The 22,232-nt window shown below is 39.6% G+C and overlaps 1 protein-coding gene and 1 long non-coding RNA gene across 2 annotated transcripts in view; one reads left to right on the forward strand and one right to left on the reverse strand.

The window, feature by feature from the left end:
• LOC107737363 (uncharacterized) overlaps positions 1 to 5,917 on the reverse strand; it is a 7,334-nt gene extending 1,417 nt beyond the window's left edge. The window contains exons 1-2 of the long non-coding RNA XR_001639792.1: positions 5,714 to 5,917; positions 5,090 to 5,150 (exon numbers count right to left, since the gene is read on the reverse strand). This is a non-coding gene — a long non-coding RNA (uncharacterized LOC107737363). The remainder of the gene's footprint in view (positions 1 to 5,089; positions 5,151 to 5,713) is intronic.
• Positions 1 to 22,232, forward strand: part of cntln (centlein, centrosomal protein) — a 103,901-nt gene that overhangs the window by 11,261 nt on the left and 70,408 nt on the right. Inside the window, exons 5-10 of the mRNA XM_016548944.1 lie at positions 8,586 to 8,720; positions 9,334 to 9,483; positions 12,129 to 12,262; positions 12,351 to 12,513; positions 12,656 to 12,887; positions 16,052 to 16,113. Of these exons, the coding sequence (XP_016404430.1) occupies positions 8,586 to 8,720; positions 9,334 to 9,483; positions 12,129 to 12,262; positions 12,351 to 12,513; positions 12,656 to 12,887; positions 16,052 to 16,113 (876 nt within the window). The remainder of the gene's footprint in view (positions 1 to 8,585; positions 8,721 to 9,333; positions 9,484 to 12,128; positions 12,263 to 12,350; positions 12,514 to 12,655; positions 12,888 to 16,051; positions 16,114 to 22,232) is intronic.

Below are 22,232 nucleotides of genomic sequence, written 5' to 3' on the forward strand. Positions count from 1 at the left end.
TGCTTCCAGATGCCATTTTTAACTACCACATTCCTATTTACGATCATTCTGGTAGCATGTGAAGGCAGCATTAGTGAAAACAGGCAGAGACAATGGTAGCTTTAGCAACATTAGCCTTACAGAGAGCCAAGAAGCTCTTTTGGAAAACAAAATATGAGGTGTGATTATTGATCACGCCTCAGAGGCTTACTTTGGCTTACTTTGTCTGGAGTCTGGACGTTTGCGCACGAAGCGTTGGTATCGATCCCTCTTTCAGAAGAAATCTTTGCACAACTCCAGTGCTGAACTGACCCTCTTTTGTGAGGCAGTCCGGCGTAAAATGTTAGCACAAACGTATAGGACTTTTCCGTTTTTTTTCCGGGACATTTACTTCGAAAATGAAATTTAACCACCGTGTCCTCGGCCGTCTATGGAGACTCCTATGTTCGTTGGTGCATCCAAACACACTACACTTTTAATGGCTCTTTGGCGCTGACATTGTAGCTACAGCAAGAAAACAGTAATGGCGGACCGCTGCTTCTCACTCAGGGCTGTGTGTATATGCTAATAGGGCAGAGAGCGTCACAAATGGGCGGGACTTTTCCCGAGTATGAGATCACAGTAGTGAGAAATCTGGCATGTGACACTGAAGACTGGAGTAATGCTGGAGAATGCCTTGCTTCACAGGAATAAATTATATTTTAAAGTATATTAAAATAGAAAATTTTAGAAAATTTTTTATTTCAATATTTCTGTATTTTGGATTAAATAAATGCAGCCTTGATGAGCAGAAGAGACTTATTTAAAGGTGCCATAGAATGCATTGATACAATATTTTAAATTGTTCTCTGATGTCCCCAGAGTGTGTATGTGAAGTTTTATCGCAAAATACCCCACAGATAATGTTTTATAGCTTGTTGAAATTGCCACTTTTTAGGTTATGAGCCAAAACATGCTGTTTTTGTGTTTGTCCCCTTTAAATGAAAATGAGCTGGTGCTCCCGCCTCCCTTTTCAGAAGAGTGCGGAGCTTCAAGAGCTCATGCTCGCGGGCATACCGGTGTTACAGTTCAACTGGTGGTGACCATGTTACTGATCCTCACATTGCTTCCAAATGCAATTTTTAACTACCACATTCCTATTTACGATCATTCTGGTAGCACGTGAAGGCAGCATTAGTGAAAACAGGCAGAGACAATGGTAGCTTTAGCAACATTAGCCTTACAGAGAGCCAAGAAGCTCTTTTGGAAAACAAAATATGAGGTGTGATTATTGATCACGCCTCAGAGGCTTACTTTGGCTTACTTTGTCTGGAGTCTGGACGTTTGCGCACGAAGCGTTGGTATCGATCCCTCTTTCAGAAGAAATCTTTGCACAACTCCAGTGCTGAACTGACCCTCTTTTGTGAGGCAGTCCGGCGTAAAATGTTAGCACAAACGTATAGGACTTTTCCGTTTTTTTTCCGGGACATTTACTTCGAAAATGAAATTTAACCACCGTGTCCTCGGCCGTCTATGGAGACTCCTATGTTCGTTGGTGCATCCAAACACACTACACTTTTAATGGCTCTTTGGCGCTGACATTGTAGCTACAGCAAGAAAACAGTAATGGCGGACCGCTGCTTCTCACTCAGGGCTGTGTGTATATGCTAATAGGGCAGAGAGCGTCACAAATGGGCGGGACTTTCCCCGAGTATGACATCATAGTAGTGAGAAATCTGGAACTGCTAGTGTGGAGAGACTGTTTATGATTTATTGGGATTATAAAACAATGAGTGGGTGGATTTTTACCATTACAGGCTGGTTGTTTTCACACACTGCTTGCACAACTGTGTTCAAACACCTTATAGAAGTGATTTTTGCATTCTATGGCACCTTTAATGTTTTTTAAAGAATTCTCTTCTGCTCACCAAGCCTGCATTTATTTGATCCAAAATAATTAAAAAATAAAAAAACCTTGCTATTTGTACTGCGTTAAGCTGACTGAGACGTGTTATAGCACTTGCATATCATTGCTCTTTTGTTGATTTTGATTGCTTCCATTGTCCTCTTTTGTAAGTCGCTTTGGATAAAAGCGTCTGCTAAATGACTAAATGTAAATACAGCAAAAGCAGTAATGTGAAATATTTTTACTATTTAAAATAACTGCTTTCTATTTGAATATATTTTAAACTGTCATTTATTTCTATGATGCAACGCTGAATGTTTAGCATCATTAATCAAGAGCCACCACACACAGACGTGTCAAGGAATTTGGCTACAGTTGTCGTATTCCTCTTGTTAAGCCACTCCTGAACCACAGACAACGTCAGAGGCGTCTTACCTGGGCTAAGGAGAAGAAGAACTGGACTGTTGCCCAGTGGTCCAAAGTCGTCTTTTCAGATGAGAGCAAGTTTTGTATTTCATTTGGAAACCAAGGTCCTAGAGTCTGGAGGAAGGGTGGAGAAGCTCATAGCCCAAGTTGTTTGAAGTCCAGTGTTAAGTTTCCACAGTCTGTGATGATTTGGGGTGCAATGTCATCTGCTGGTGTTGGTCCATTGTGTTTTTTGAAAACCAACGTCACTGCACCCGTTTACCAAGAAATTTTGGAGCACTTCTGATTTCATTTTCCAGCAGGATTTGGCACCTGCCCACACTGCCAAAAGCACCAAAAGTTGACTGGCCAGCAAACTCACCAGACCTGAACCCCATAGAGAATCTCTGGGGTATTGTCAAGAGGAAAATGAGAAACAAGAGACCAAAAAATGCAGATGAGCTGAAGGCCACTGTCACAGAAACCTGGGCTTCCATACCACCTCAGCAGTGCCACAAACTGATCACCTCGATGCCACGCCGAATTGAGGCAGTAATTAATGCAAAAGGAGCCCCTACCAAGTATTGAGTGCATGTACAGTAAATGAACATACTTTCCAGAAGGCCAACAATTCACTAAAAATGTTTTTATGAAGTATTCTATTTTATGTTCTTATGAAGTATTCTAATTTGTTGGTGGGTTTTTGTTAAATGTGAGCCAAAATCATCACAATTAAAAGAACCAAAGACTTAAACTACTTCAGTCTGTGTGCACTGAATTTATTTAATACACGAGTTTCACAATTTGAGTTGAATTACTGAAATAAATGAACTTTTCCACGACATTCTAATTTATTGAGATGCACCTGTATTGCTATTATGTTGAAAACAGCAGAGGAGATTTTTTTTTAGGTTTCTTTGATGACTAGAAAGTTCAGAAGGACAGTATTTATCTCAAATATAAATATTTTGTAACATAAATGTCTTTATCATCACTTTTGATCAATTTAATGCATCCATGCTAAATAAAAGTATTAATTTCTATAATTTCATAATTTAATAATTATATATAAGGTTTTAAATATACTGACCCCAAGCTTTTGAATGGTTTAGTCCAGGGGTCCCCAAACTTTTTTCTGCAAGGGCCACATAATTTTCCCTTTCTTTAATGGAGGGCCGGGTCGGTTTGTAACAGAAAAATACATGGGCCGGAGTGACTACTAGTATTATTGTGGAGATTTTATTATGATACAGCAAAGGGGTTCTGGAAAAGGCAAATTTCTTTAGAGTGGACATGTAGCTCACGGAATCGCACGTCAAACTCCGCCTTCAGCATTTCCAGCGCTTCCACGGACTTTTCAGCTGGGAATGGAGCCACTGGTTTCTCAACTGAGAGACTTTGGGTAACGGGGAGATGAGTGAAGTCTTGCTTTTGCACTTGTCCCACAAGCAGTGCTAGTTTCACCTCAAATGCTTTTATGTGGGAATACATGTCACATATTAGTTTCCCCTTGCCTTGGAGCTGCAAGTTGAGGCCGTTCAACATTTCTGTCACATCTGTTAAAAAGGCGAGGTCCCATTTCCATTCTGCGTCGATCAGTTCTGGGACAGTTTTGCCCTTTGTCAGAAGAAAGGCGTTGATTTCGGGTAGCAGCTCATAAAAACGCCTCAAAACTCTGCCCCGGCTTAACCATCGAACTTCAGTGTGGTAAAGCACATCTCCGTGAGCAGACTCTAGCTCAGCGAGAAAGGCTTGGAACTGCCGGTGTTTAAGTCCGTTTGCTCTGATGAAGTTTATGCATGACACCACCACCTTCATGACTGATTCCCACTTCAGAACTTTGCAGCAGAGTGCTTGCTGGTGAATCCGGCAGTGGACTTTGAACGGTGGTGTTAGACCTCTTTCCTCTATTTCTTTATTCATGCGCCCTATAAGCCCCCTCGATGCGCCAACCATACTAGGAGCCCCGTCAGTAGTGATGCTGGCCAGCTTAGACCAGTCTAGACCCAGCTCTCCCATCGTTTGGCACACTTTACCAAAAATATCCTCCCCTGTCGTAGTGCCTTTTAGACTTTGTAGGGCTGCTAGCTCCTCTGACACTTCAAAGTTTGAGCTAACTCCGCGAAGAAAAATTAGCAGCTGTGCTGTGTCCTGCACGTCATTGCTCTCATCCAGTGCTAATGCAAAAAATTCAAATTCTTTCACTTTCTCCTGCAGCTGGGCATATACATTATCCCCCATTTCTTCAATTCGTCTGGTGACTGTACTTGCGGACAGACTCACCGCATTTAAGACATCTTTCTTATCGGGGCACACCTCCTCCGCAACAGCATTCATACATTTCTTGACGAACTCGCCGTCACTGAATGGCCTACCGCTGGTTGCAATCAGTTTAGCTACCTGAAAGCTAGCTCGAACGGATGACTGGTTCAGCTGGGTTTGGCTAACAAATGTATTCTGCTGAGCTGGTAGTACACTTTTTAGCTTCGACACTTTGTCTGCTCTCATTTGGCCTTCGCAATCAACCACCCCTTTAAATATTTATAATAATAATAATAAAAAATGTTTCTTGAGCAGTAAATCAGCATATTAGAATGATTTCTGAAGGATCATGTGACACTGAAGACTGGAGTAATGATGCTGAAAATTCAGCTTTGATCACAGAAATAAATTACATTTTAAAATATATTCAAATAGAAAGCAGTAATTTTAAATAGTAAAAAAAATATATATTTCACAAAATTACTGCTTTTGCTGTATTTTGGTTCAAAAAATATATATACACACATGTTACTGATACTGTAAGAATTAAACTATTACCTTTGAATGTCCAAGTTACCGGCTGTCTCCTCCTGGTACTCCAGGGTGAATATGTAGTATGCTGCGAACAGAGTGGCAAGGACAGACAGGAAGTTGGGCTGGATTAACTCATTCTTTTAAACCCAAGTTAAAAAGAGGCATTACAAACAAACGATACGAAAATTAGCAAAGGTCCTCAAGTACACATCTCGCTAGTTAAGTTAACAGCACCGTTCAGCACGGCACACACATCCTCCGTGAGCGGGCTGCCGCTGACCGTGAGTCTCAAGACTTTAGCACGCGTTTTCATTTCGGTTCCGTGTTAACAGATTACTGCAAATTCGATTTAAAATAATCACGACAAAGTGTGCTGATCAACACGTGGTTACCGTGAATATCAACTATTGTCACTGAAGCATGTAATTCTTAACATAGGAACCCAGACATTTTCTGCCCATAGCCGCTATGAGGCCGGGTAATGTGTGAAATCCTACCGCGCCCATGCTCCCGAAAGTCTCCCTCGCGCCCCGCGGACGGAGGATGCGTGAATCCGGGGTTACCAATATGAACTGTGAATGTAGATACTTTCATATACTACTACAGTTACCAAACATGAAAAATAAAAAACTGAAATAAGCCACTTACCACAGTTGTGAATCATTCCTATTGCCGCTCCCGAATCTCGACCGTTGAAGATCCCACCTCTAGATTTGAAATTTACAGCAATATGCTGTACATTTGCGTCAAACGTCACGCGACCCCAGAATGCATTGCAGTTTACAGCAATATGCTGTATTATTAGAAAAACAGCCTGCTGCTGTAAAATATTGCTGTAATTTTTACAGCAGTTTGTTACAGTGAAGGTTAAATGACCTGCAGTATATTAGCATTATATAAGTCATAAATATGAAATGTTTGAAGGTTTGTATGAAATGATCGTTCCAAGATGGCAGACATGTTGACATATCCAGAGCAACTGAATACTGATCCTGTGTATTAAAGGGGTCATATGATGCTTTTTTAAAGATCATTATTTTGTGTATTTGGTGTAACAGAATATGTTGACATGCTTTAATTTTCAAAAAACACATTATTTTTCAAATACTGTACATTATTGTAGGTCATATATGCCCCGCCTCTCTCAAACGCTTCGTTTTCTACATGGTCAGCAATTCCTCAATATAGTGTATTTTTACACACAAATGGCCTTTGTTTCAGATTCAGAGCCAACTGTGCACATTCTGAAGTTGATGCTTTAGTATGCAATATTTTTAATAGATTAAAAATTAAGTTACAGTTTTGAACGAGTCTTTTCTTCTGTCAGGTTTAAGTTGCACTGGCCTGTTAGTGGAATATGGCCATCGTACCCTGTTTGAGAAACTCATTAATAATCAGAATTCTGGGTACCACTCAAAACCACTGGCATTCGTCTCATTCAAATTTTGCACCAAACGAATCCAAATGTGATGAATTGCTTTTTCCTTCCTTGGCCATGTGATGGTCTGCTGAATCCTCATCTCATCTCTGCATTTCCACACTAACTTTGACCAGCTTTCCTCTCACCCCACCCCCTTCCATTACCCCTCTTCTTCCATTTTTGTAACATAATTAGCTTTCATTTTTGAACTGCGCTGGGGATTTCTAATGCTAATCTCTCTGTCCTAGACCTCTTAACTTCTTTAAACCTCTTTTCCTACCAATTGAGAAGTACTAGGGTTGAAACAGTGCTTGCCTACTTCATTATCAACATTTTGAATTGAGCTTCACTTGTGCTATAAATCTCTATTAAAACCTGCATTTGCATGGTGCACAGACTGAAAATAAGTTCTCTATCTAGAAAGATTCAAGTGATTTCCCCAAACATGGCAATTAATTGCCTCCCACAGCTCAGGGTTATTTTTTGAGATATCAGCGTCGAGTTGTCACAACCCGGTTGAAGTGTGTGCTAGCAATAGGAACGCATTATCGGAATAACTGAGATGGTAGAGGGATAACTGTGAACGATATTGAATATTTGCACTGAACACAGAACAAGGGGGTAGTTCACCCAAAAATGAAAATTCTGTCATCAATTATATACCCTTATGTCATTCCATGTCATCCCATAAGAATTTTGTTAATCTTCAGAACAAAATGGATAATGTTTTTACTGAAACCTGAGCAATTGCTGTCCCACTATCAAGTCAAGTCAACTTTATTTATGTAGCGCTTTTAACAATACAGATTGTGTCAAAGCAACTGTACAGCATTAATTAGGAAAATATTGTGTCAATAATGCAAAATGATAATAGTAAACACTCAATTTTCAGTTAAAGGCAGTTCATCATTGAATTCAGTGATGTCATAGGTCTTTAATCTAGACTATCAAAAGTCCATTCCAACAAAACCTTGATGCTTTGATAAGTTCATTGTAAAAGTACTCCATATGAATCAAGCGGTTTAATCCAAGTCTTCTCTTCAGACACATTCACTTTATATGATAAACAGATTTAATTTAGGTCTTTATTTAGATGTAAACATTGGTCAATGTGCATTACATAGAGCTCATCAAATTTGGTAAAGAGAAGCTCAATCATGCTTGCTTGACACACAATTTGCAATCTCTTTACGAACTTTCTGAAACTTCAGAATTTTGGTATAATGCAGTTTCAATCAAAAATCTCTCAAAATATCTTTCTTTGTGTTTCAAAGATAAATGAAGGTCTTATGGGTTTGGAATGATAAAACTTTTGTTTTGGGTGAATTTTCCCTTTAAGTCTGGGATACGCTTCATTTTTCAGTCTGCCTTTAGTTCTAGTTCTGAGTATTGTCAGTGAACTTGTGTGCACACATTCAACACATGGGCACTACGACTGTTGATTCAAATTCATGCCCCGATGTGAATTTTGTACCACATTTTCATTTAACCAAAAATACTGTAACTGTAAATAAAGTTTTGTAATTAAATTTGGGCAATTAAATCGGGCATTGTGTTCTCCGGTAGTAAAGTTTTTTGGCAACAAGCCACCTCTCAATATTTCAACCAAACAAATTTTTCATATTGCTGCTCTACCATCATTTTTGGGCACAGGGACTTGAGTCCACACTGCTGACGTGTTTACCTATAGTAGCTTATCCACACTTTTACACGCTATCACACAATCCGCTCATACAGAATAGATACTAGAGACACTTCTCATTGGAGAAGTGCTAATTAAACAGCAATGATTTTGGCCTTTCAATATTATTTCTTCAGAAACTGTTTACTTAAACAATGTAGCATGTAACCACTGAATCATTTTTTAGCTTTATCATGTCCTGTTGAAACATCATAGTACAGCCAGCACCCGTGTCCCACATTTAGCAATACAGGACGAAACGCCTGTGACATGCTTTCCCATCTCCGTATCACGCAACAGCTGACCCCATTACAGAAACTATTAATGAAACCTAACTCTCAGTCCTGTAAACACTCATACCCAGATTGCTTGTGACTAACGGCTGTCTCTCACGATCACTTGTGTGGATCTTTAAACAGAAAGTGACGGCACAAGAGCAGGAGATAAACAACCGAGTCCAGCAGTTGCGTGGCAGTGAGGAGGAGTGCGGTCTAATGAAGAAAGAACTGGCAGCTCTGCAGCACAGACTGGGGAATAAGAGTCGACAACTTAAGGTTTGGACAAATTTCCACTGGCACCACTTTTAAAGCACTGCCTCTGTGCCTGTGACACCAGGAAGAGAGGGAGGGAAAAAAAACTGACAAGCCCCTGGAGGCAATTGCCTAAGGCCTCAAAATCCCGGGTCGGGGGCAGGGGCGGCGAGGGCGGGGGTGGTAGCGACAGCGTAGCTCGGAAAAGCAGCTAACTTTCTCAATAAATACTTAATGATGGCCGAGCAGAGGAAAGAGTGTGTATGTGATGTGGCTTCTCCTTAATTACCTTCTGATGGGACTGGCATGATTAATTGATAAAGTGAAGATCTGGGGAGGATGTGTCTTTTCAGGGTCTCTCTTAGCAAAGGGAGGGAAGGATAGTGCGGGCAAAAAAGAAAGGGGCGAGAGATCAGCATCAAAGGCAGGCTGGCAGGACTAATGGGCCTGTAGTGGAGCTATTCTCATTAGAGCTGTCATTAGAGCTAAAGCTGGCCCCTGCGCCAGGCTACCTGCGTGGGCTTCGGCTTGCCCTGCCAACGCAGGTAAGCTCCAAACTTCCCTCTCTGGCCCTGCCCGCTCTGCCGCCCTTTCATCCCAATGCTGCGACCGTCTCTCGCTCTCTTTTCCCCGGCAGGAAGTGAGGAGGCAGGCGCAGGAGTGCGAGGAGGAGGGCAGGCATGCCCTACTGGAAGCCAGGCAACAATTAGATGCTCAGCACTCAGCCTCTCAGGCAGAGCTGGAGAGATTGCGGGACCAAGAGGCCGTCAGCAATTCCAGAGTCAAGGTAAGGTCCCCCGCTTCGCACCCTGTTCTCTTTTTTTCTTCTTTTCTGCCGCTTTCTAAGCGGGTTCATGTAAATGAACTTGTCTCACAATGCGCAAATGTTAAATATTGATAGATATGTTCAGGGGGGGGCGAAATAATGACTTGGTGGGTTAACATGGTGGGCCCAATTTTTATTTTCCCCACTCAACAGCGGGAGTGTACTCAGTGCAAACGTGACCAGAGCTGTTTTACATGTGGCCCCGAAACAGTCCTGCCTGCTGTCGCGGTGCTTAGCGACTTGGGCTATAATGACCTACTACAGACGGAGCAGGAGCTGTTGTTAGCATGTTCCATAGGGCCTCGTTCAGCATTTGTGTATGTTTAATAGGGCTTGTGTCCTCTTGGGTTGAGTGTCACTCAAGCACCTGTGTGATTACCTGCTTTACATACAGATTTGTGTTCATTACTCTCCATGGGGAAGGACAGAGGCAGGTCTGTGTGGACCTTAAACTCTAACTAGTCCAATTAAATTAGACTGTAGTGGTGCTCGGACTGTGTCCCCTTTCCTCCTGTGCTCTCTGTCTCTCTCAGTGCCCCTGTCAGCACTGGCTAGTTTTTAATGAGGGCTGGCCCGTGCTCTCCCTGGCCTGAGCGTTTGATGCTCAGCATCTGTTTGCTTCTCATTATCTCCATCAGCTCCTGTGATATGCGGCTGATAGGCTTCCCGCTTTAGTTGCTCATCTTTTACTTTCCTTCCGTTGTCTTTCTTTGTTCCTTTTTACTGTGGTCAAGTTCTCTGAGGTGGTTTGTTGTCAAACGAGAGTGTCCATGATAAAAAAAAGAACAAATATATATATTTTTTTTAAATCTAGTTTAAAACATGTATGTTTTTTTTTTTTTTAAGAAATGCACTCTTTGTATTCATGTTGGATTTATGTTTCTTTTGATAAATATTTTATAGCATTTTCGAGAAAAAAAAATTATATAAATATATATGTATATATGTATATATATGTATGTATGTATGTATGTGACCCTGGACCACAAAACCAGTCATAACTCAGATCTTCACTGGTCTCTGTCACACCTGCATAAGGCTGTCAGTAGAGGGCTTCACCCCAGACAGGACCACTGCAACATCTGCTTACAGCAGTACAAGAGACGCCAGGAGAGCGAGGAGGAGATCATTATCTTTAGGTATATGTATGTATGTGACCCTGGACCACAAAACCAGTCTTAAGTACCATGGGTTAAATGCCAAAAATCATTTTGTATAAAATTTTATATCTAATATTTAAAAGTGATCAAGTAAAAGGATCGCAATTTCTCCTTGTGCCTTTCTTTTTTATTTGTTTATTCATTTATTTATTTAAAAAAATATCTTGAATTATTTATTTATAAAAAATGTTGCTCTGTTATCATTTCCCCCCATTCCTGCTAGGGGGTGGGGATATTGACAAAATAGATTGTTGATAATGATAATTAGAACATATTGGGAGACAGCTGACTCCCAAAGCTGTTCATAATTGTCATAATTATGTGATGCGGTGGTTAGCTCACAGCAGTGACAGAAATAAACTATTTTATTATGAGGCAGTATTTATTTCCTTAAATTGATTTCCAAGGGCATTTTACTTATATAAGAGCAATTTCAAACCTTATTAGATGTATGCTTCATCATTGTCGAATTCTTACATTTAATCAATGAATGCAATTAGAATAATAAGACACTATGGGGTGTTACCAATCAAATTAAATAAGTATCAACAAAATCCATTTTTGCACTGTAGAAGTGGCAGATGCCGAATCTAAAGCAGCATTTCAATGTATTAACACTGCAATTACAACTGCATAAATAACAATATGGAATTATTGTTTTAAAAATAATATTTTGAATATTGAAACCATTTGTGTTGTTCAGAGATGCACAATAGCTCCATTGTGGCTTTGTTTGGAACTATTTTCTTTGCCAAAATGAGTAAAAACTGACAGTATTGACAATACTCTGTCTAAAATGTAACTCACATTACCATATACCACATAACTCATATATTTACTGAACTGTTGAATAAATTCAATTCGCATTTGCAACTGTGGTGATATTTGAGAACTATGCTTACCTATAGCATATAGAAATATAAGAGAAAAACTTATACAGGGCCATTTTTTGCCCCAGTTTATTGAATTTTGGGAGCATTCTAACTACATCATGCAGAAAGTGTGCATTCCCAGGGCGTTTTTGTTTTTTACATACATGTACATTTCACAAACACCCTTAATTCCTGCATATTTCCTACATATTTGTCACACATGACACAAAACACATGACTTTGTCAGGCACACCACATGATTTTGATGCAGTGGAGAAAAGGCTTTTAAATAAGCAGTGAAGGAGTTTGTGATTTAATTTAATTTATTATTATTATTATTATTAAGATACAATAATGAAAGATCATGCCCGTTGTTCTTCAAAATGAATTTTATTTTAGATGTTAAAAACATGTTCATCACCGAAAGATACAGTAACTGCCTGTACAGTACAGTATGTATGAATTGCATTTTTAATGGAGTTTTGAATAAATTAATAGATCTACACTAAAAAAAAAAAAAAAGTATTTCATGCCATTGAACCAGGTGTCAATTAACAATCAATTTATCTTGCAGAATTTGGAAGAGGAACTATTCAGAAGCAGACAGGACATGCTAGAGGCTCAGAGTCGCTCAACTGCTTTGTCCCTTCAGCTTTCCACTGTAGAACGGGAAGGAGCTGACAAAGAACAACAGCTCTGTCAAATCAAGTAAGCAGCACTTACACAGATCTGGCTGAGCTTTGATTAACCCTGACCATATGAGTTGACCGTGATGTGTGTGCATGTTCGTGTCCAGACGCGAGCTCCAGGACTTGCAGTGTCTGTACAGGCAGAGTGTGGAACATGCAGGAGAACAGGCCCAGCTCATTCAGCAGCTGGAGGGGCTTAACCTGGACACGCAAAGAGTCCTGCACAGCCAAGAGGAGGCCCACACGGCAGACACCGTCTCCTACCAGAAGGTACTGGAGCGCATCTGTTGTGTGAACTTAGTGCCTGTCCTCACGAGTGAACGCGTGCCCCTGGGGGGTGAACTTGTGTTCCAGCAAGGACTTAACTGCATTAACCGAGCTTGTCCTTCACTGTCTGTTTCTGCTGTGACAGCTCCACAGCGAGCTGAGCGTGTCATACCAAGCCCTTTGGCACAGCCAGGAACAGCTCCGCCAGCGGGAAGCAGCCCTCAGCATGCAGCTCAGCCAGAGAGATCAGCAGATCCAAGAACTCCAGGCACAGCTGCAGAGTTTCACAGCCGCCGCGGGGCACTGTGAGGTGAGTCCGTGTGGGGAGCACCATGACAGATTTACATCATGCTCAATGCCCTTTGTATGCAAAGCAAGCTGAAAGAGCACTTCAGCAAAACCACACACTGTTCATTTCCTTTTTCTCCTCTTAGTATAACCACATCCATAATAAATGAAATGCCTTTCAGTAAGAGATGAATGGGAAGAGATGACCAGGAGTTTTTGTTCATTTTTGCAAGACTTCATGCTGTCTGACAACTCCAAAGCATTTGGCATTAACCCTGCTCGAACACTGCCAGAGCTCCTCTCAGCAGATCAGTTATTATCAGTTATGTACAGTATATATGGCATGGGTAAGATTTTTGTAGTTTTTTTTTTTTTTTAAAGAAGTCTTTTATGTCACCAAGCCTGCATTAATTTTACCAAAAAAAAAACACTAAAATAGTAATATTGAGAAATTTTATAGGTTAAAATAAATGTTTTCTAAAAGTAATTTATTCCTGTGATGGCAAAGCTAAATTTTTAGCATTCATTACTCCAGTCTTCAGTGTCACATGATCTTTCAGAAATCCTAATATGTTGATTTAGTGCTCATGCAACATTTTTTATTGTTATAAAAGCATGCTGCTTAGTATTTTTGTAAAGAAACAAAAAAAATTTCAGGATTCTTTAATAAAAATAAAGGTCAGAAGAGCAGCGTTTATTTGAAACAGAAATTTTCACTTTACTGTCCCTTTTGCTCATTTTAAGATTTAGTAGTTCATTGTTTCCATTGTTCAGCTCCAGGTTTTTATTTTTATTTTGCCACAAAGCAATTCTAGAGATTCATGAACACATCTGTTTGTTAAAGCTGAAAGTATCCATTCATGCTTTATCTTCTTTGTAGAAAATGGCCTAATGTGGAAATTATGTCGTTTTGTGGCAGTCATGTAGATTGTGCTGAAAATGTAGCTTGAGGAGTAGCAAATAGTTCAGTTACTAAGTACAAGGTTGCAAGGTTTCCACAGTAGGTCCATCTCAAATCTGAGATGTTGTAGGTGTAGCCAGACAGCCCTCTACGGACACCTTGGCAATTGAATCGCCATTGGCTAGTAGTATGTTAAATACAGGTGCGTTGCACTTCCATTCAGATGAACTGAAAAACAGCACAGATCGCTTGGCGGAGAGTGAAACTCTGAAAACCAGTTAATTGGTCAACAGTAAGTTCCCTTACTATATACTGTAAATTGACATTCCCAGAATTCCCTGCGTTACATTTCACATTTTATGTTTTTTTTTTCATTGAAATAACAGTGTTTCTTCATAGTTTTTTTTTTTTTTAGGGTTGTATGTTTTAATGTTATTAATGAATGTTTATTGTATTATTTTAGTTTCATGTGTGTTATGATGTGTTTACTGTTTGTGTGAATGACTCTGTGTGCACCCTTCTATATATGTTAGTATTTTCCTTCTCAGCTTGTGAAAAACCTGCTTGTGATGAGCTTTCTCGTCACCACCTGCTTTTGGTGGTTATTAGCAGGGGTGTGGACTCGAGCCACTTGACTCGAGACTCGACTCCTGGATCTTTAACTGCTGCAATAGCAAAAAGAAAAAACTCTTGATATTTTAAGAACAATTACAGAAGAATAAATTAAAGCATATTTCGTTACCTTTTGAAACTTAAAAGGGTTCAATTTGAGCAGATGAACACATTGAGTCATCTGATATGTAAATGTAGTTGCGCAGGAAAAAATACTTACACATTTTTACATACCTAGGGTCTCTAGCGACCCTATACACTTTTTACAAAAAATTAATCAGAAAACTGGCATTCGGTTAAAATGTAAACCTGCTTATTTTTAAAGGTTTGAAGGTTGGTGCAACAGAATTATTAGATAAACCTTGAGTTAATCTAGATTTAAAATTAATCATTGCCAACTATTCAGCTATAATTTGAAGAAGAAAAATGCACTTTAGGCCTAATGTCTGAAGTGAGCAAGCGGCAATAGACCTAATGATAATTTAAAATATAATTTGAAGAAGTGTTTAGACTTGAATCTTAAAGCTGAGGACTTGCAACTCGACTTGGACTTGCCTGTCTTGACTCGGGACTTGACTTGGGACTTGTCTGTCTTGACTCGGGACTTGACTCGAGACTTGAATGCAAAGACTCAAGACTTACTTGTGACAATGACTTGGTCCCACCTCTGGTTATTAGTGTATTACAAAGGTATAGCTTCAGCATTACAATAGGTTCGTATATTAACATTATATCAGTTAATGAAATATGTTTTTTAAATGTACATTTATGTTAAATCCGTAAAACCTAAAATGTTGCTACCGTATTTTTCACTGTAAAATTCTGGCAACCACAGCTGCCAGGTTTTTTTTACCGTAAATTTTACAGATTTTTTTTTTTTTTGGGGCAGTGTAGAACATGGGCCGCATTTACTTATTAACTTATGATCTATTGGTTTGTGATCTGAGCTTTGACTGGGCTGAGCTTTTCTGTATATTCCAAGTCATTGTTCTTTGGAAATAAATCCCAGTGATTTTACCAATTTTCCCTCAGATTTTTATTTTTTTTGCTTCGCTACATCTATATTTCCTTTTGTCTTTCCATTTCTTCCGGCAGTCTGTCTCTGCGGTGACGTGACCCAGGTTGTCACTATGCTGCGTCGTTCTCTGATCTAAATCAGGCCTTAAGCCTTGTAGGTTCTTCTTTTCTAGTCAAAAGCCATTGAAAACCAAATCTAAAATTGGCCTCCTGAGGATTACACAGGACGTGTTGCATCTTACAGTCTATTAGCAATGCATTTAACACTCTATGTGGCAGATCGGTGGCGGCAAGAAGGTTTATTGCAGCTTTTGTTCAATTGCCTATGCACTTGAGCTATTATACCGAGTGACAAGGTTTTATTATGAATAATGTCAAAGAACTGTTAGAACCGCATTGCTGCTCACATCTCAGAGTGATTGTTTGTTGCTCCTCTAGGATCTACATCTGGCAAATTGATTTTGTGGTGTGGATTGATTGGACAGATTTTTATTAACCTGTTTCAAGTGAATTTATTGATTAATCCCAGAATTTTTTTCTCTGTTTAGCCAGATTTTTATAGACAGCCAACGACATTTAGGGGCCACTTAATCAGCTTTATCACCTATAGAAGTATTTATTTAATAGGTGGAGTGTTATGAATTTAATTAAACTTTGAGATTGCGAGAAACCTCCCAAGTGATGAAATTTCAATGTCTCTCTCCCCATTTCTCCCTCTTCTAGAACCCAGACGCTCCTCTCAACATCTGCCTCTGCGTGTTATTAGTGTTAGTGAAAGCCGAGCTGTCAGATGTATAATTGAAGTGTCCGCTCCCTGCACACACGGCTTGTTATGTTGGGGTCATGTTTAGATGAGTAGATGTGTTTCTTTTGATCACTATCTGACGCTCAAACCCTGAGCTTCCAGCATACTGAGAGGCTGCCGATGTGTTTGGCTTTAAATCTTTAGGAGGCAGTGCTTCCCTCACTGTGGGCTGCCTCACCAGTTTGTTTCACTCAACTTGTTTAGATAACATTAGCCCGATGATGTCTCATCAGACCTATTGAACTTCCACAGCAAGTGCTTCCTAAACTTTTCAGAGACCACTCTTTGTGTCTTTAACAGTTGTTCAGCACCTCCACCTACTGCTGGCTGTTAGCATGTAATGACCAAATCCAAATGAACACTTTCACTTTGTATATCAGAAAATATTTAAATTTGATTTGCATTATAAACTGTTAATAGTGGTGCTTCTTTTGATTATTGAGCCCATATGTTTGAACAAAGATACATACAGTATATACAGTGTACATATACAACAATATGACTCTGAATTGAAATCATCTGAACAATTATTTGTTTTTGTTAGTAAGTTAGGCTATTGTATGTGGGAGCCCCTTTCCATCTTTTACCGTGTCCTAACCAGCCATGACGTGACTCTGTGATGCGATAAATGGTATTTTTTTCCACATTAATCAGACTGTGTCGTGATCAGCTGACATCTGACCAGCCGACAGCTCAGGTACTGAATGTGTTTTGTATGATGTTAAATGATTTAATTTGATTTGGCGGGTTGTCCTTTTATTAAAATTTGACTGTCTATGCAGTAAAAAGGCAGGATTTAGAGAAACTTAACTAGAGAAAACGGAGTAAAAGGGCTGCAGTGTTCCCTTTGTCTAAAAGGGTAGGAAAACTTCAACACCCATAATGCACTGGGCATGTTGCCAAATGTCTGTGGGTGGGGATACAAAAACAGATCATGGGACAATGATCTGCAGTTTTAATAAAAACCTAGAGATGTCAAAAGTCAGCCAGATGACGTGATTTTTGCTGTCAAATAGACGGGAAGATCTGGGTGCAGGAAACATTTGAGAAAGAGAACACATTGCTCATTTACATACAGGCCTTCCACCAACATTGAAGCTAGTTAAAATCGTCAGACTTGTCTTTTTGACAGCCTATGAGAGACATTTACCTCAGATCTTGAAAATAACGGTGAACGGTGAAAATAACGGTGAGCTTAAAGGGGTCATATGATGCTGCTAAAAAGAACATTATTTTGTGTATTTGGTGTAATGAAATGTGTTTATGCGGTTTAAGGTTCAAAAAACACATTATTTTCCACATAAAGTAAAAAAAAACAATAATAAATAAATAAATAAAATTGTTACATTATGAAATATAAAGTGACACTGTGACAGTTGCAATTGCAAGATACAAAGTCACAATAATGAGAAATTACTTTTTTATTTGTTTGTTTATTTATTTTTACTCTTAGGTGGAAAGAGGCTTCTGTAACTGCAGGATAATTACTGGTGATTTTGTATTTATTTATTTTTTTGCCAATGAAACTCGGGTATCATGCACGGGGGGAAAAAAGACATTTTCTTGCACACACACACAAAAAAAAAACACTGCTAGGGAATACGGCTTTATTAAGTCCTTTCATAATTTCATATATCATTATTCAGCTTGTTTTTTTGGCAGCGGTCAGTTGAGTGAAACTCTAAGGCAGTCTTAGATGTTTGATTTGTGTATTATAAGAAAAATACTATGACCTTTCAGTTGTTTAACCCAGTATACAGAATTGAATCATAGCTTGTATATTGATATTTCTTCAAAGCATTATGAAATATGAAAACAGCTGTATTAGCAAGGACGCCGTCAATTAATCCAGCCACTGGCTGTCCTAAAACATTTTGTTGGATGCTGGTAAGTTTGTTTTGCATGTTTTCTACTATAATGATATGACCTCTTGTGCTCAAGTGCTTTCATCAGATGAGCAGCGTGTGTACTGAGACTCATTAATAAACCCCAGCCATGTGTTAAAGGCCCAGCCGGTCACTTATTCACTCACATACAGTCCCCGTCCATCTGCAGGAGCTCTGATCATCAGTTAAAAACACAGGCCTGCTCACACGCGACCCTGACCCGAGAGCCACTCACGTCTGTGTTCATACAAACACGCAGCCATGCAGAGACGCCTCTGTGTTTACACCTCCATCACGCTTCATGCTAGTGCAGGGAACACTTTGCTACACACATATATTACATCAAATCTGGCCCAGAGTGAATCCCTCCTCTACTGGCTTCATACAGTCAGGGGCCTGATTATAGCTGTTTTGTAATTAACAGTGATCAGATTTGTTTTGTGGCAGAAATGGTACATGGTGTAGAACAGTCTAATTCAGATGCAGCTTGCAGCTTTGCCAGCAGACGGGTCACAGGCCTTGGGGAGAGCAATCACGAGCCCCTCCATATGTTCCCTCTGCTTCTACACTGAGACCACCAGTGCCAGCAAAACTCCCAGAACAACCTAATCGTGTTCTGTAATTACAGCACGCTGTTTTTTCCCCTCTCTTTCTCTTGCACACACACATTCACACTCTTTCACACTCTTCCTTTTTCTCACCCTTTTATTCTCCTTCTTCACCCCTCATCTTCCCCTGCTGGATAGAAATGAGGGGAAAAGACGCAAACGCTCCCTCATCAGATCATTTGTAAATTGCTTTACGCGGCTGATGCCGAACTCTGTTGGTTTTCGACTGCTTGAAATTATAAATAATTGTAACAGATGCGCCAATGTGGCCGGCCTCCAACAAATGAGGCCCCAGATAATTTGGCCGACCCTTTTGGCAGGCCAATTTAATAAAATGTGAACAAAATCTACCTGCTAATAATTTATCATCCCCTCTCCCAATTGGTTAAACTTAATTACCCTGGCAGTTAACAAGGTCACGCCCAGATGCCAAGCCCGGCTGTAGTTTTGATAATGCAATCAGGAACCCGAAGGTGATGACAGCGCTGTTGTTTTTTCATTATCTTGCTCTCAGAGAAAACACAGGTGCCAAGGCCTACTTGTCTGCTGGCGGTAATTACCAGTCATCACAGCCTTCAAACTTGGTGCTGCAAACATGTCGGATACAAGACTGAACTTTACACACTTTCTTAGAGTTGTCTCTCTGCGAAGAAAGGGAAAGATTATGTAACATCTGTTTTCATCCGGTCCAAGAAGAAGGCATTGGGTCTTGTATTTACTGGATATAGGCTTGCAATAGATTCACTTTCACTTGTCATATTATTTTGCTAAAAGTTGAATTGGTAATGTATGTTGTAATGTCTCTTTCACGGCTGTGAAACAAATCCACCAGTGTACATGCAGTGCAGCACATGAACTGTGGCCATCAATCGAGTAACCAATCACTCGCACATGCGGCTAAATTTTAGGGGCTAAGAATAAATTTAGAGCAGAATTTCACTGCATGTTGTGTTGTGTGATTGCTTCAGTTTGCATGCACACTAGATTCTAGAATGTGTAAGCTCATAGAGTGCTGCAGTGATAACGTATTTTTGTAGGCCAACTCTGTTTCCCTTGACAAAAACACAATCGGATTTTTCCATTGACTTTTCATTGGATTATTGTAGAAAATAAGCTCTAAGTTTATGATTCTTGCACGTTTGGTTCATTGTGATAATCTTCGCAAAAGAGCACAAGTTTTATGAATTTAATGAATTTGTCTAAGTACAATCACCAGAAGTGAAAAAAGCTAAATGTAGATTATAAACAAACTACACCACGGTCGAGTAACTTCAGCTTCACCACCACCAAGCTCCAACAAATCTTTCTGTCTTTATTAAAGAAAAAAAAAAACTTTAGTTGAAAGTTTGAGTTAGGCTAATTTTCAAGAGCGTGATTATACAGATGGACTGTTCCTTCTCCATTTATAGCACAATATTGCCATTGATATCAATGGATTCACAGCATTTCCTGATGCACTGTACAAGTCGGACTTGTAACCCAAAGGTTGCAGGTTCGAGTCTCGGTACCGGCAGGGATTGTAGGTGGGGGGAGTGAATGTACAGCTCGCAACATGGCACCGCAGCAAAAAAGGCTGCCCACTGCTGCAGGTGTATGTGTTCACTACTCACTGCTGTGTGTGTGCACTTGGATGGGTGAAATGCAGAGCACAAATTCCGAGTATGGGACACCACTCGGCCACGCGTCATGTCACTGTGTGATGAGAGTGAAAATGAGCCTTACGTTCTTGTTATTCCTGTCCAAGTGACAGAATTCATTTGGAATTATTCTTTATTTTATCCTTTTACATAAAACAGAGCTTTTTAGACCAAGCAGTAATGTGCAAGAACCAGTCCCATTCGCTAGTGTGTACCTTGATGTAAAATATCAAAATATAATTTTGTCATTTATTTTGTCATGTCATTTAGTGAAGGGAGACTGATTAGACTGAGATGCCCAATACATTGAAATGCTTTATATCATGCACATTACAACAATGAGTAGGCATAATGTTTAATTCAGCTTGCCCTGCCAGGAGCTTTGACAGATATACCACCAACGTGTGGAATTGGTAAAAAAAAAAAAACTGCTCACAAAGGCTGCATTTATTTATTTAAAAATCTAGTAAAAACAGTAATATTTATGTGAAATCTTTTTTTTTCTCCTTTTTTTTCAGTCTCATGATCATTCAGAAATAATCCAAATATGCTTATTTGTGGATCTAAAAACCTTCTGTCACTTTTGATCAATTTAATGCATCCTTGCTTAAAGAGCAGGTCATATGGGTTTTTGAAAAATATCTCTTTTGCAGTTTATAACGTAGCTATCCTTAAATGAAAACAGTCTGCAAAGTTGTTAATCAAAAAAGTGCATGATAAATAAAGATATTGTCTCTCAAAAGAGAGAGTCGATTCTGAATCGCCTTAACGAGTCGTCATATTTTCGAATCTTTTGCCTGTTACCGGTGTACGTCACTGGGTAACACATTTGCATAATCCCCGCCTGCCCGAGAGTCTTACCTGCCCACAAACACTTCCGCTAGTTAGTGTGTTTACATTATGTCAAGAAGATGCTGTGTTCAAGGATACCACAGAAATACAATTGAACCATTTGTTGTGTGCTTGTCATTTTACCGAGGACTGCGTCTCTAATCTTGGCTTTTATCTTTGTTGGCTTCAAATCTTCTTTATTTGGACTAACAAGCTCTCCGAACCACAACCTGTAAGTACGATTGATACGTTATGTGTACATTTTCAATTGAGTGCTCAAAATATCAAGTTTTTGTGCTAATATGTTATGTATACCTAGTGCAGCTTTAGGTTTCCCGGTAAACCACTATATTAGTGTCTTGCTGAAATAGTTTTGATAATTCGCTGTGAACCCACTATTTCCTAAGAGTGTGTCGATTAATGTAGACTGACGTTGTTCTAATTACTTCGTTTAATAATAAAGAATGTAGTATAGCACACAGACTTTATAATCATTGTGAAATTGTTGTTTATTTTGCTGAAACGGCAGCTATAGGGTTAATGCGGGAGAGACGAGCGAGTTAGTTAGGCTGCTGCGCCTGTGATACAGCTGTTCTGCGTTCTGATTAAAAGTTAAGACAGAGCGTCTTTTGTCTGTCGTTCTTCAAACATTACAGTAGACATAGTTTGGTTTACAAACTGTATTGTTTCATCAGTCAGGTTAGCACTTGGCTACCGTATCCACCGTTATTGTTTTAACTGTTCACAGTTTAGCAGCTAAACTTTAGCTGTGGGAACGATTCGCTTGCATAAGTGTTTTTGTATTTTATGTAATTATTATGAGAACGGATTGGAGCACTATATTATTGTTTTATGCAAAGGTGCTTTGTCAATGGTAGCGCTCGCTAACTTGCTCAAGGTCTCCTCTCTGTGCCAATCACAACAGGCTTGGCCAGCTGACCAATCAGAGCAGAGTAGGCTTATGGAAGGCAAGTTCGGTTTGCTCCGAACTTGCTTGGAACGAATCGTTTCGAAATCATTGGCAAATGACTCTAATATTAAATGTATATTCTGAGAAAATTACAATGTTTTCTGACCTTAGATGCATTTAAACCTGTTGTAGGGGACTCCAACACAATATTAGGACACTTTAAAATA

Source organism: Sinocyclocheilus rhinocerous, unplaced genomic scaffold (assembly GCF_001515625.1).
Source record: "Sinocyclocheilus rhinocerous isolate Xijiao unplaced genomic scaffold, SAMN03320098_v1.1 scaffold2416, whole genome shotgun sequence".
Lineage (NCBI taxonomy): Eukaryota > Metazoa > Chordata > Actinopteri > Cypriniformes > Cyprinidae > Sinocyclocheilus > Sinocyclocheilus rhinocerous.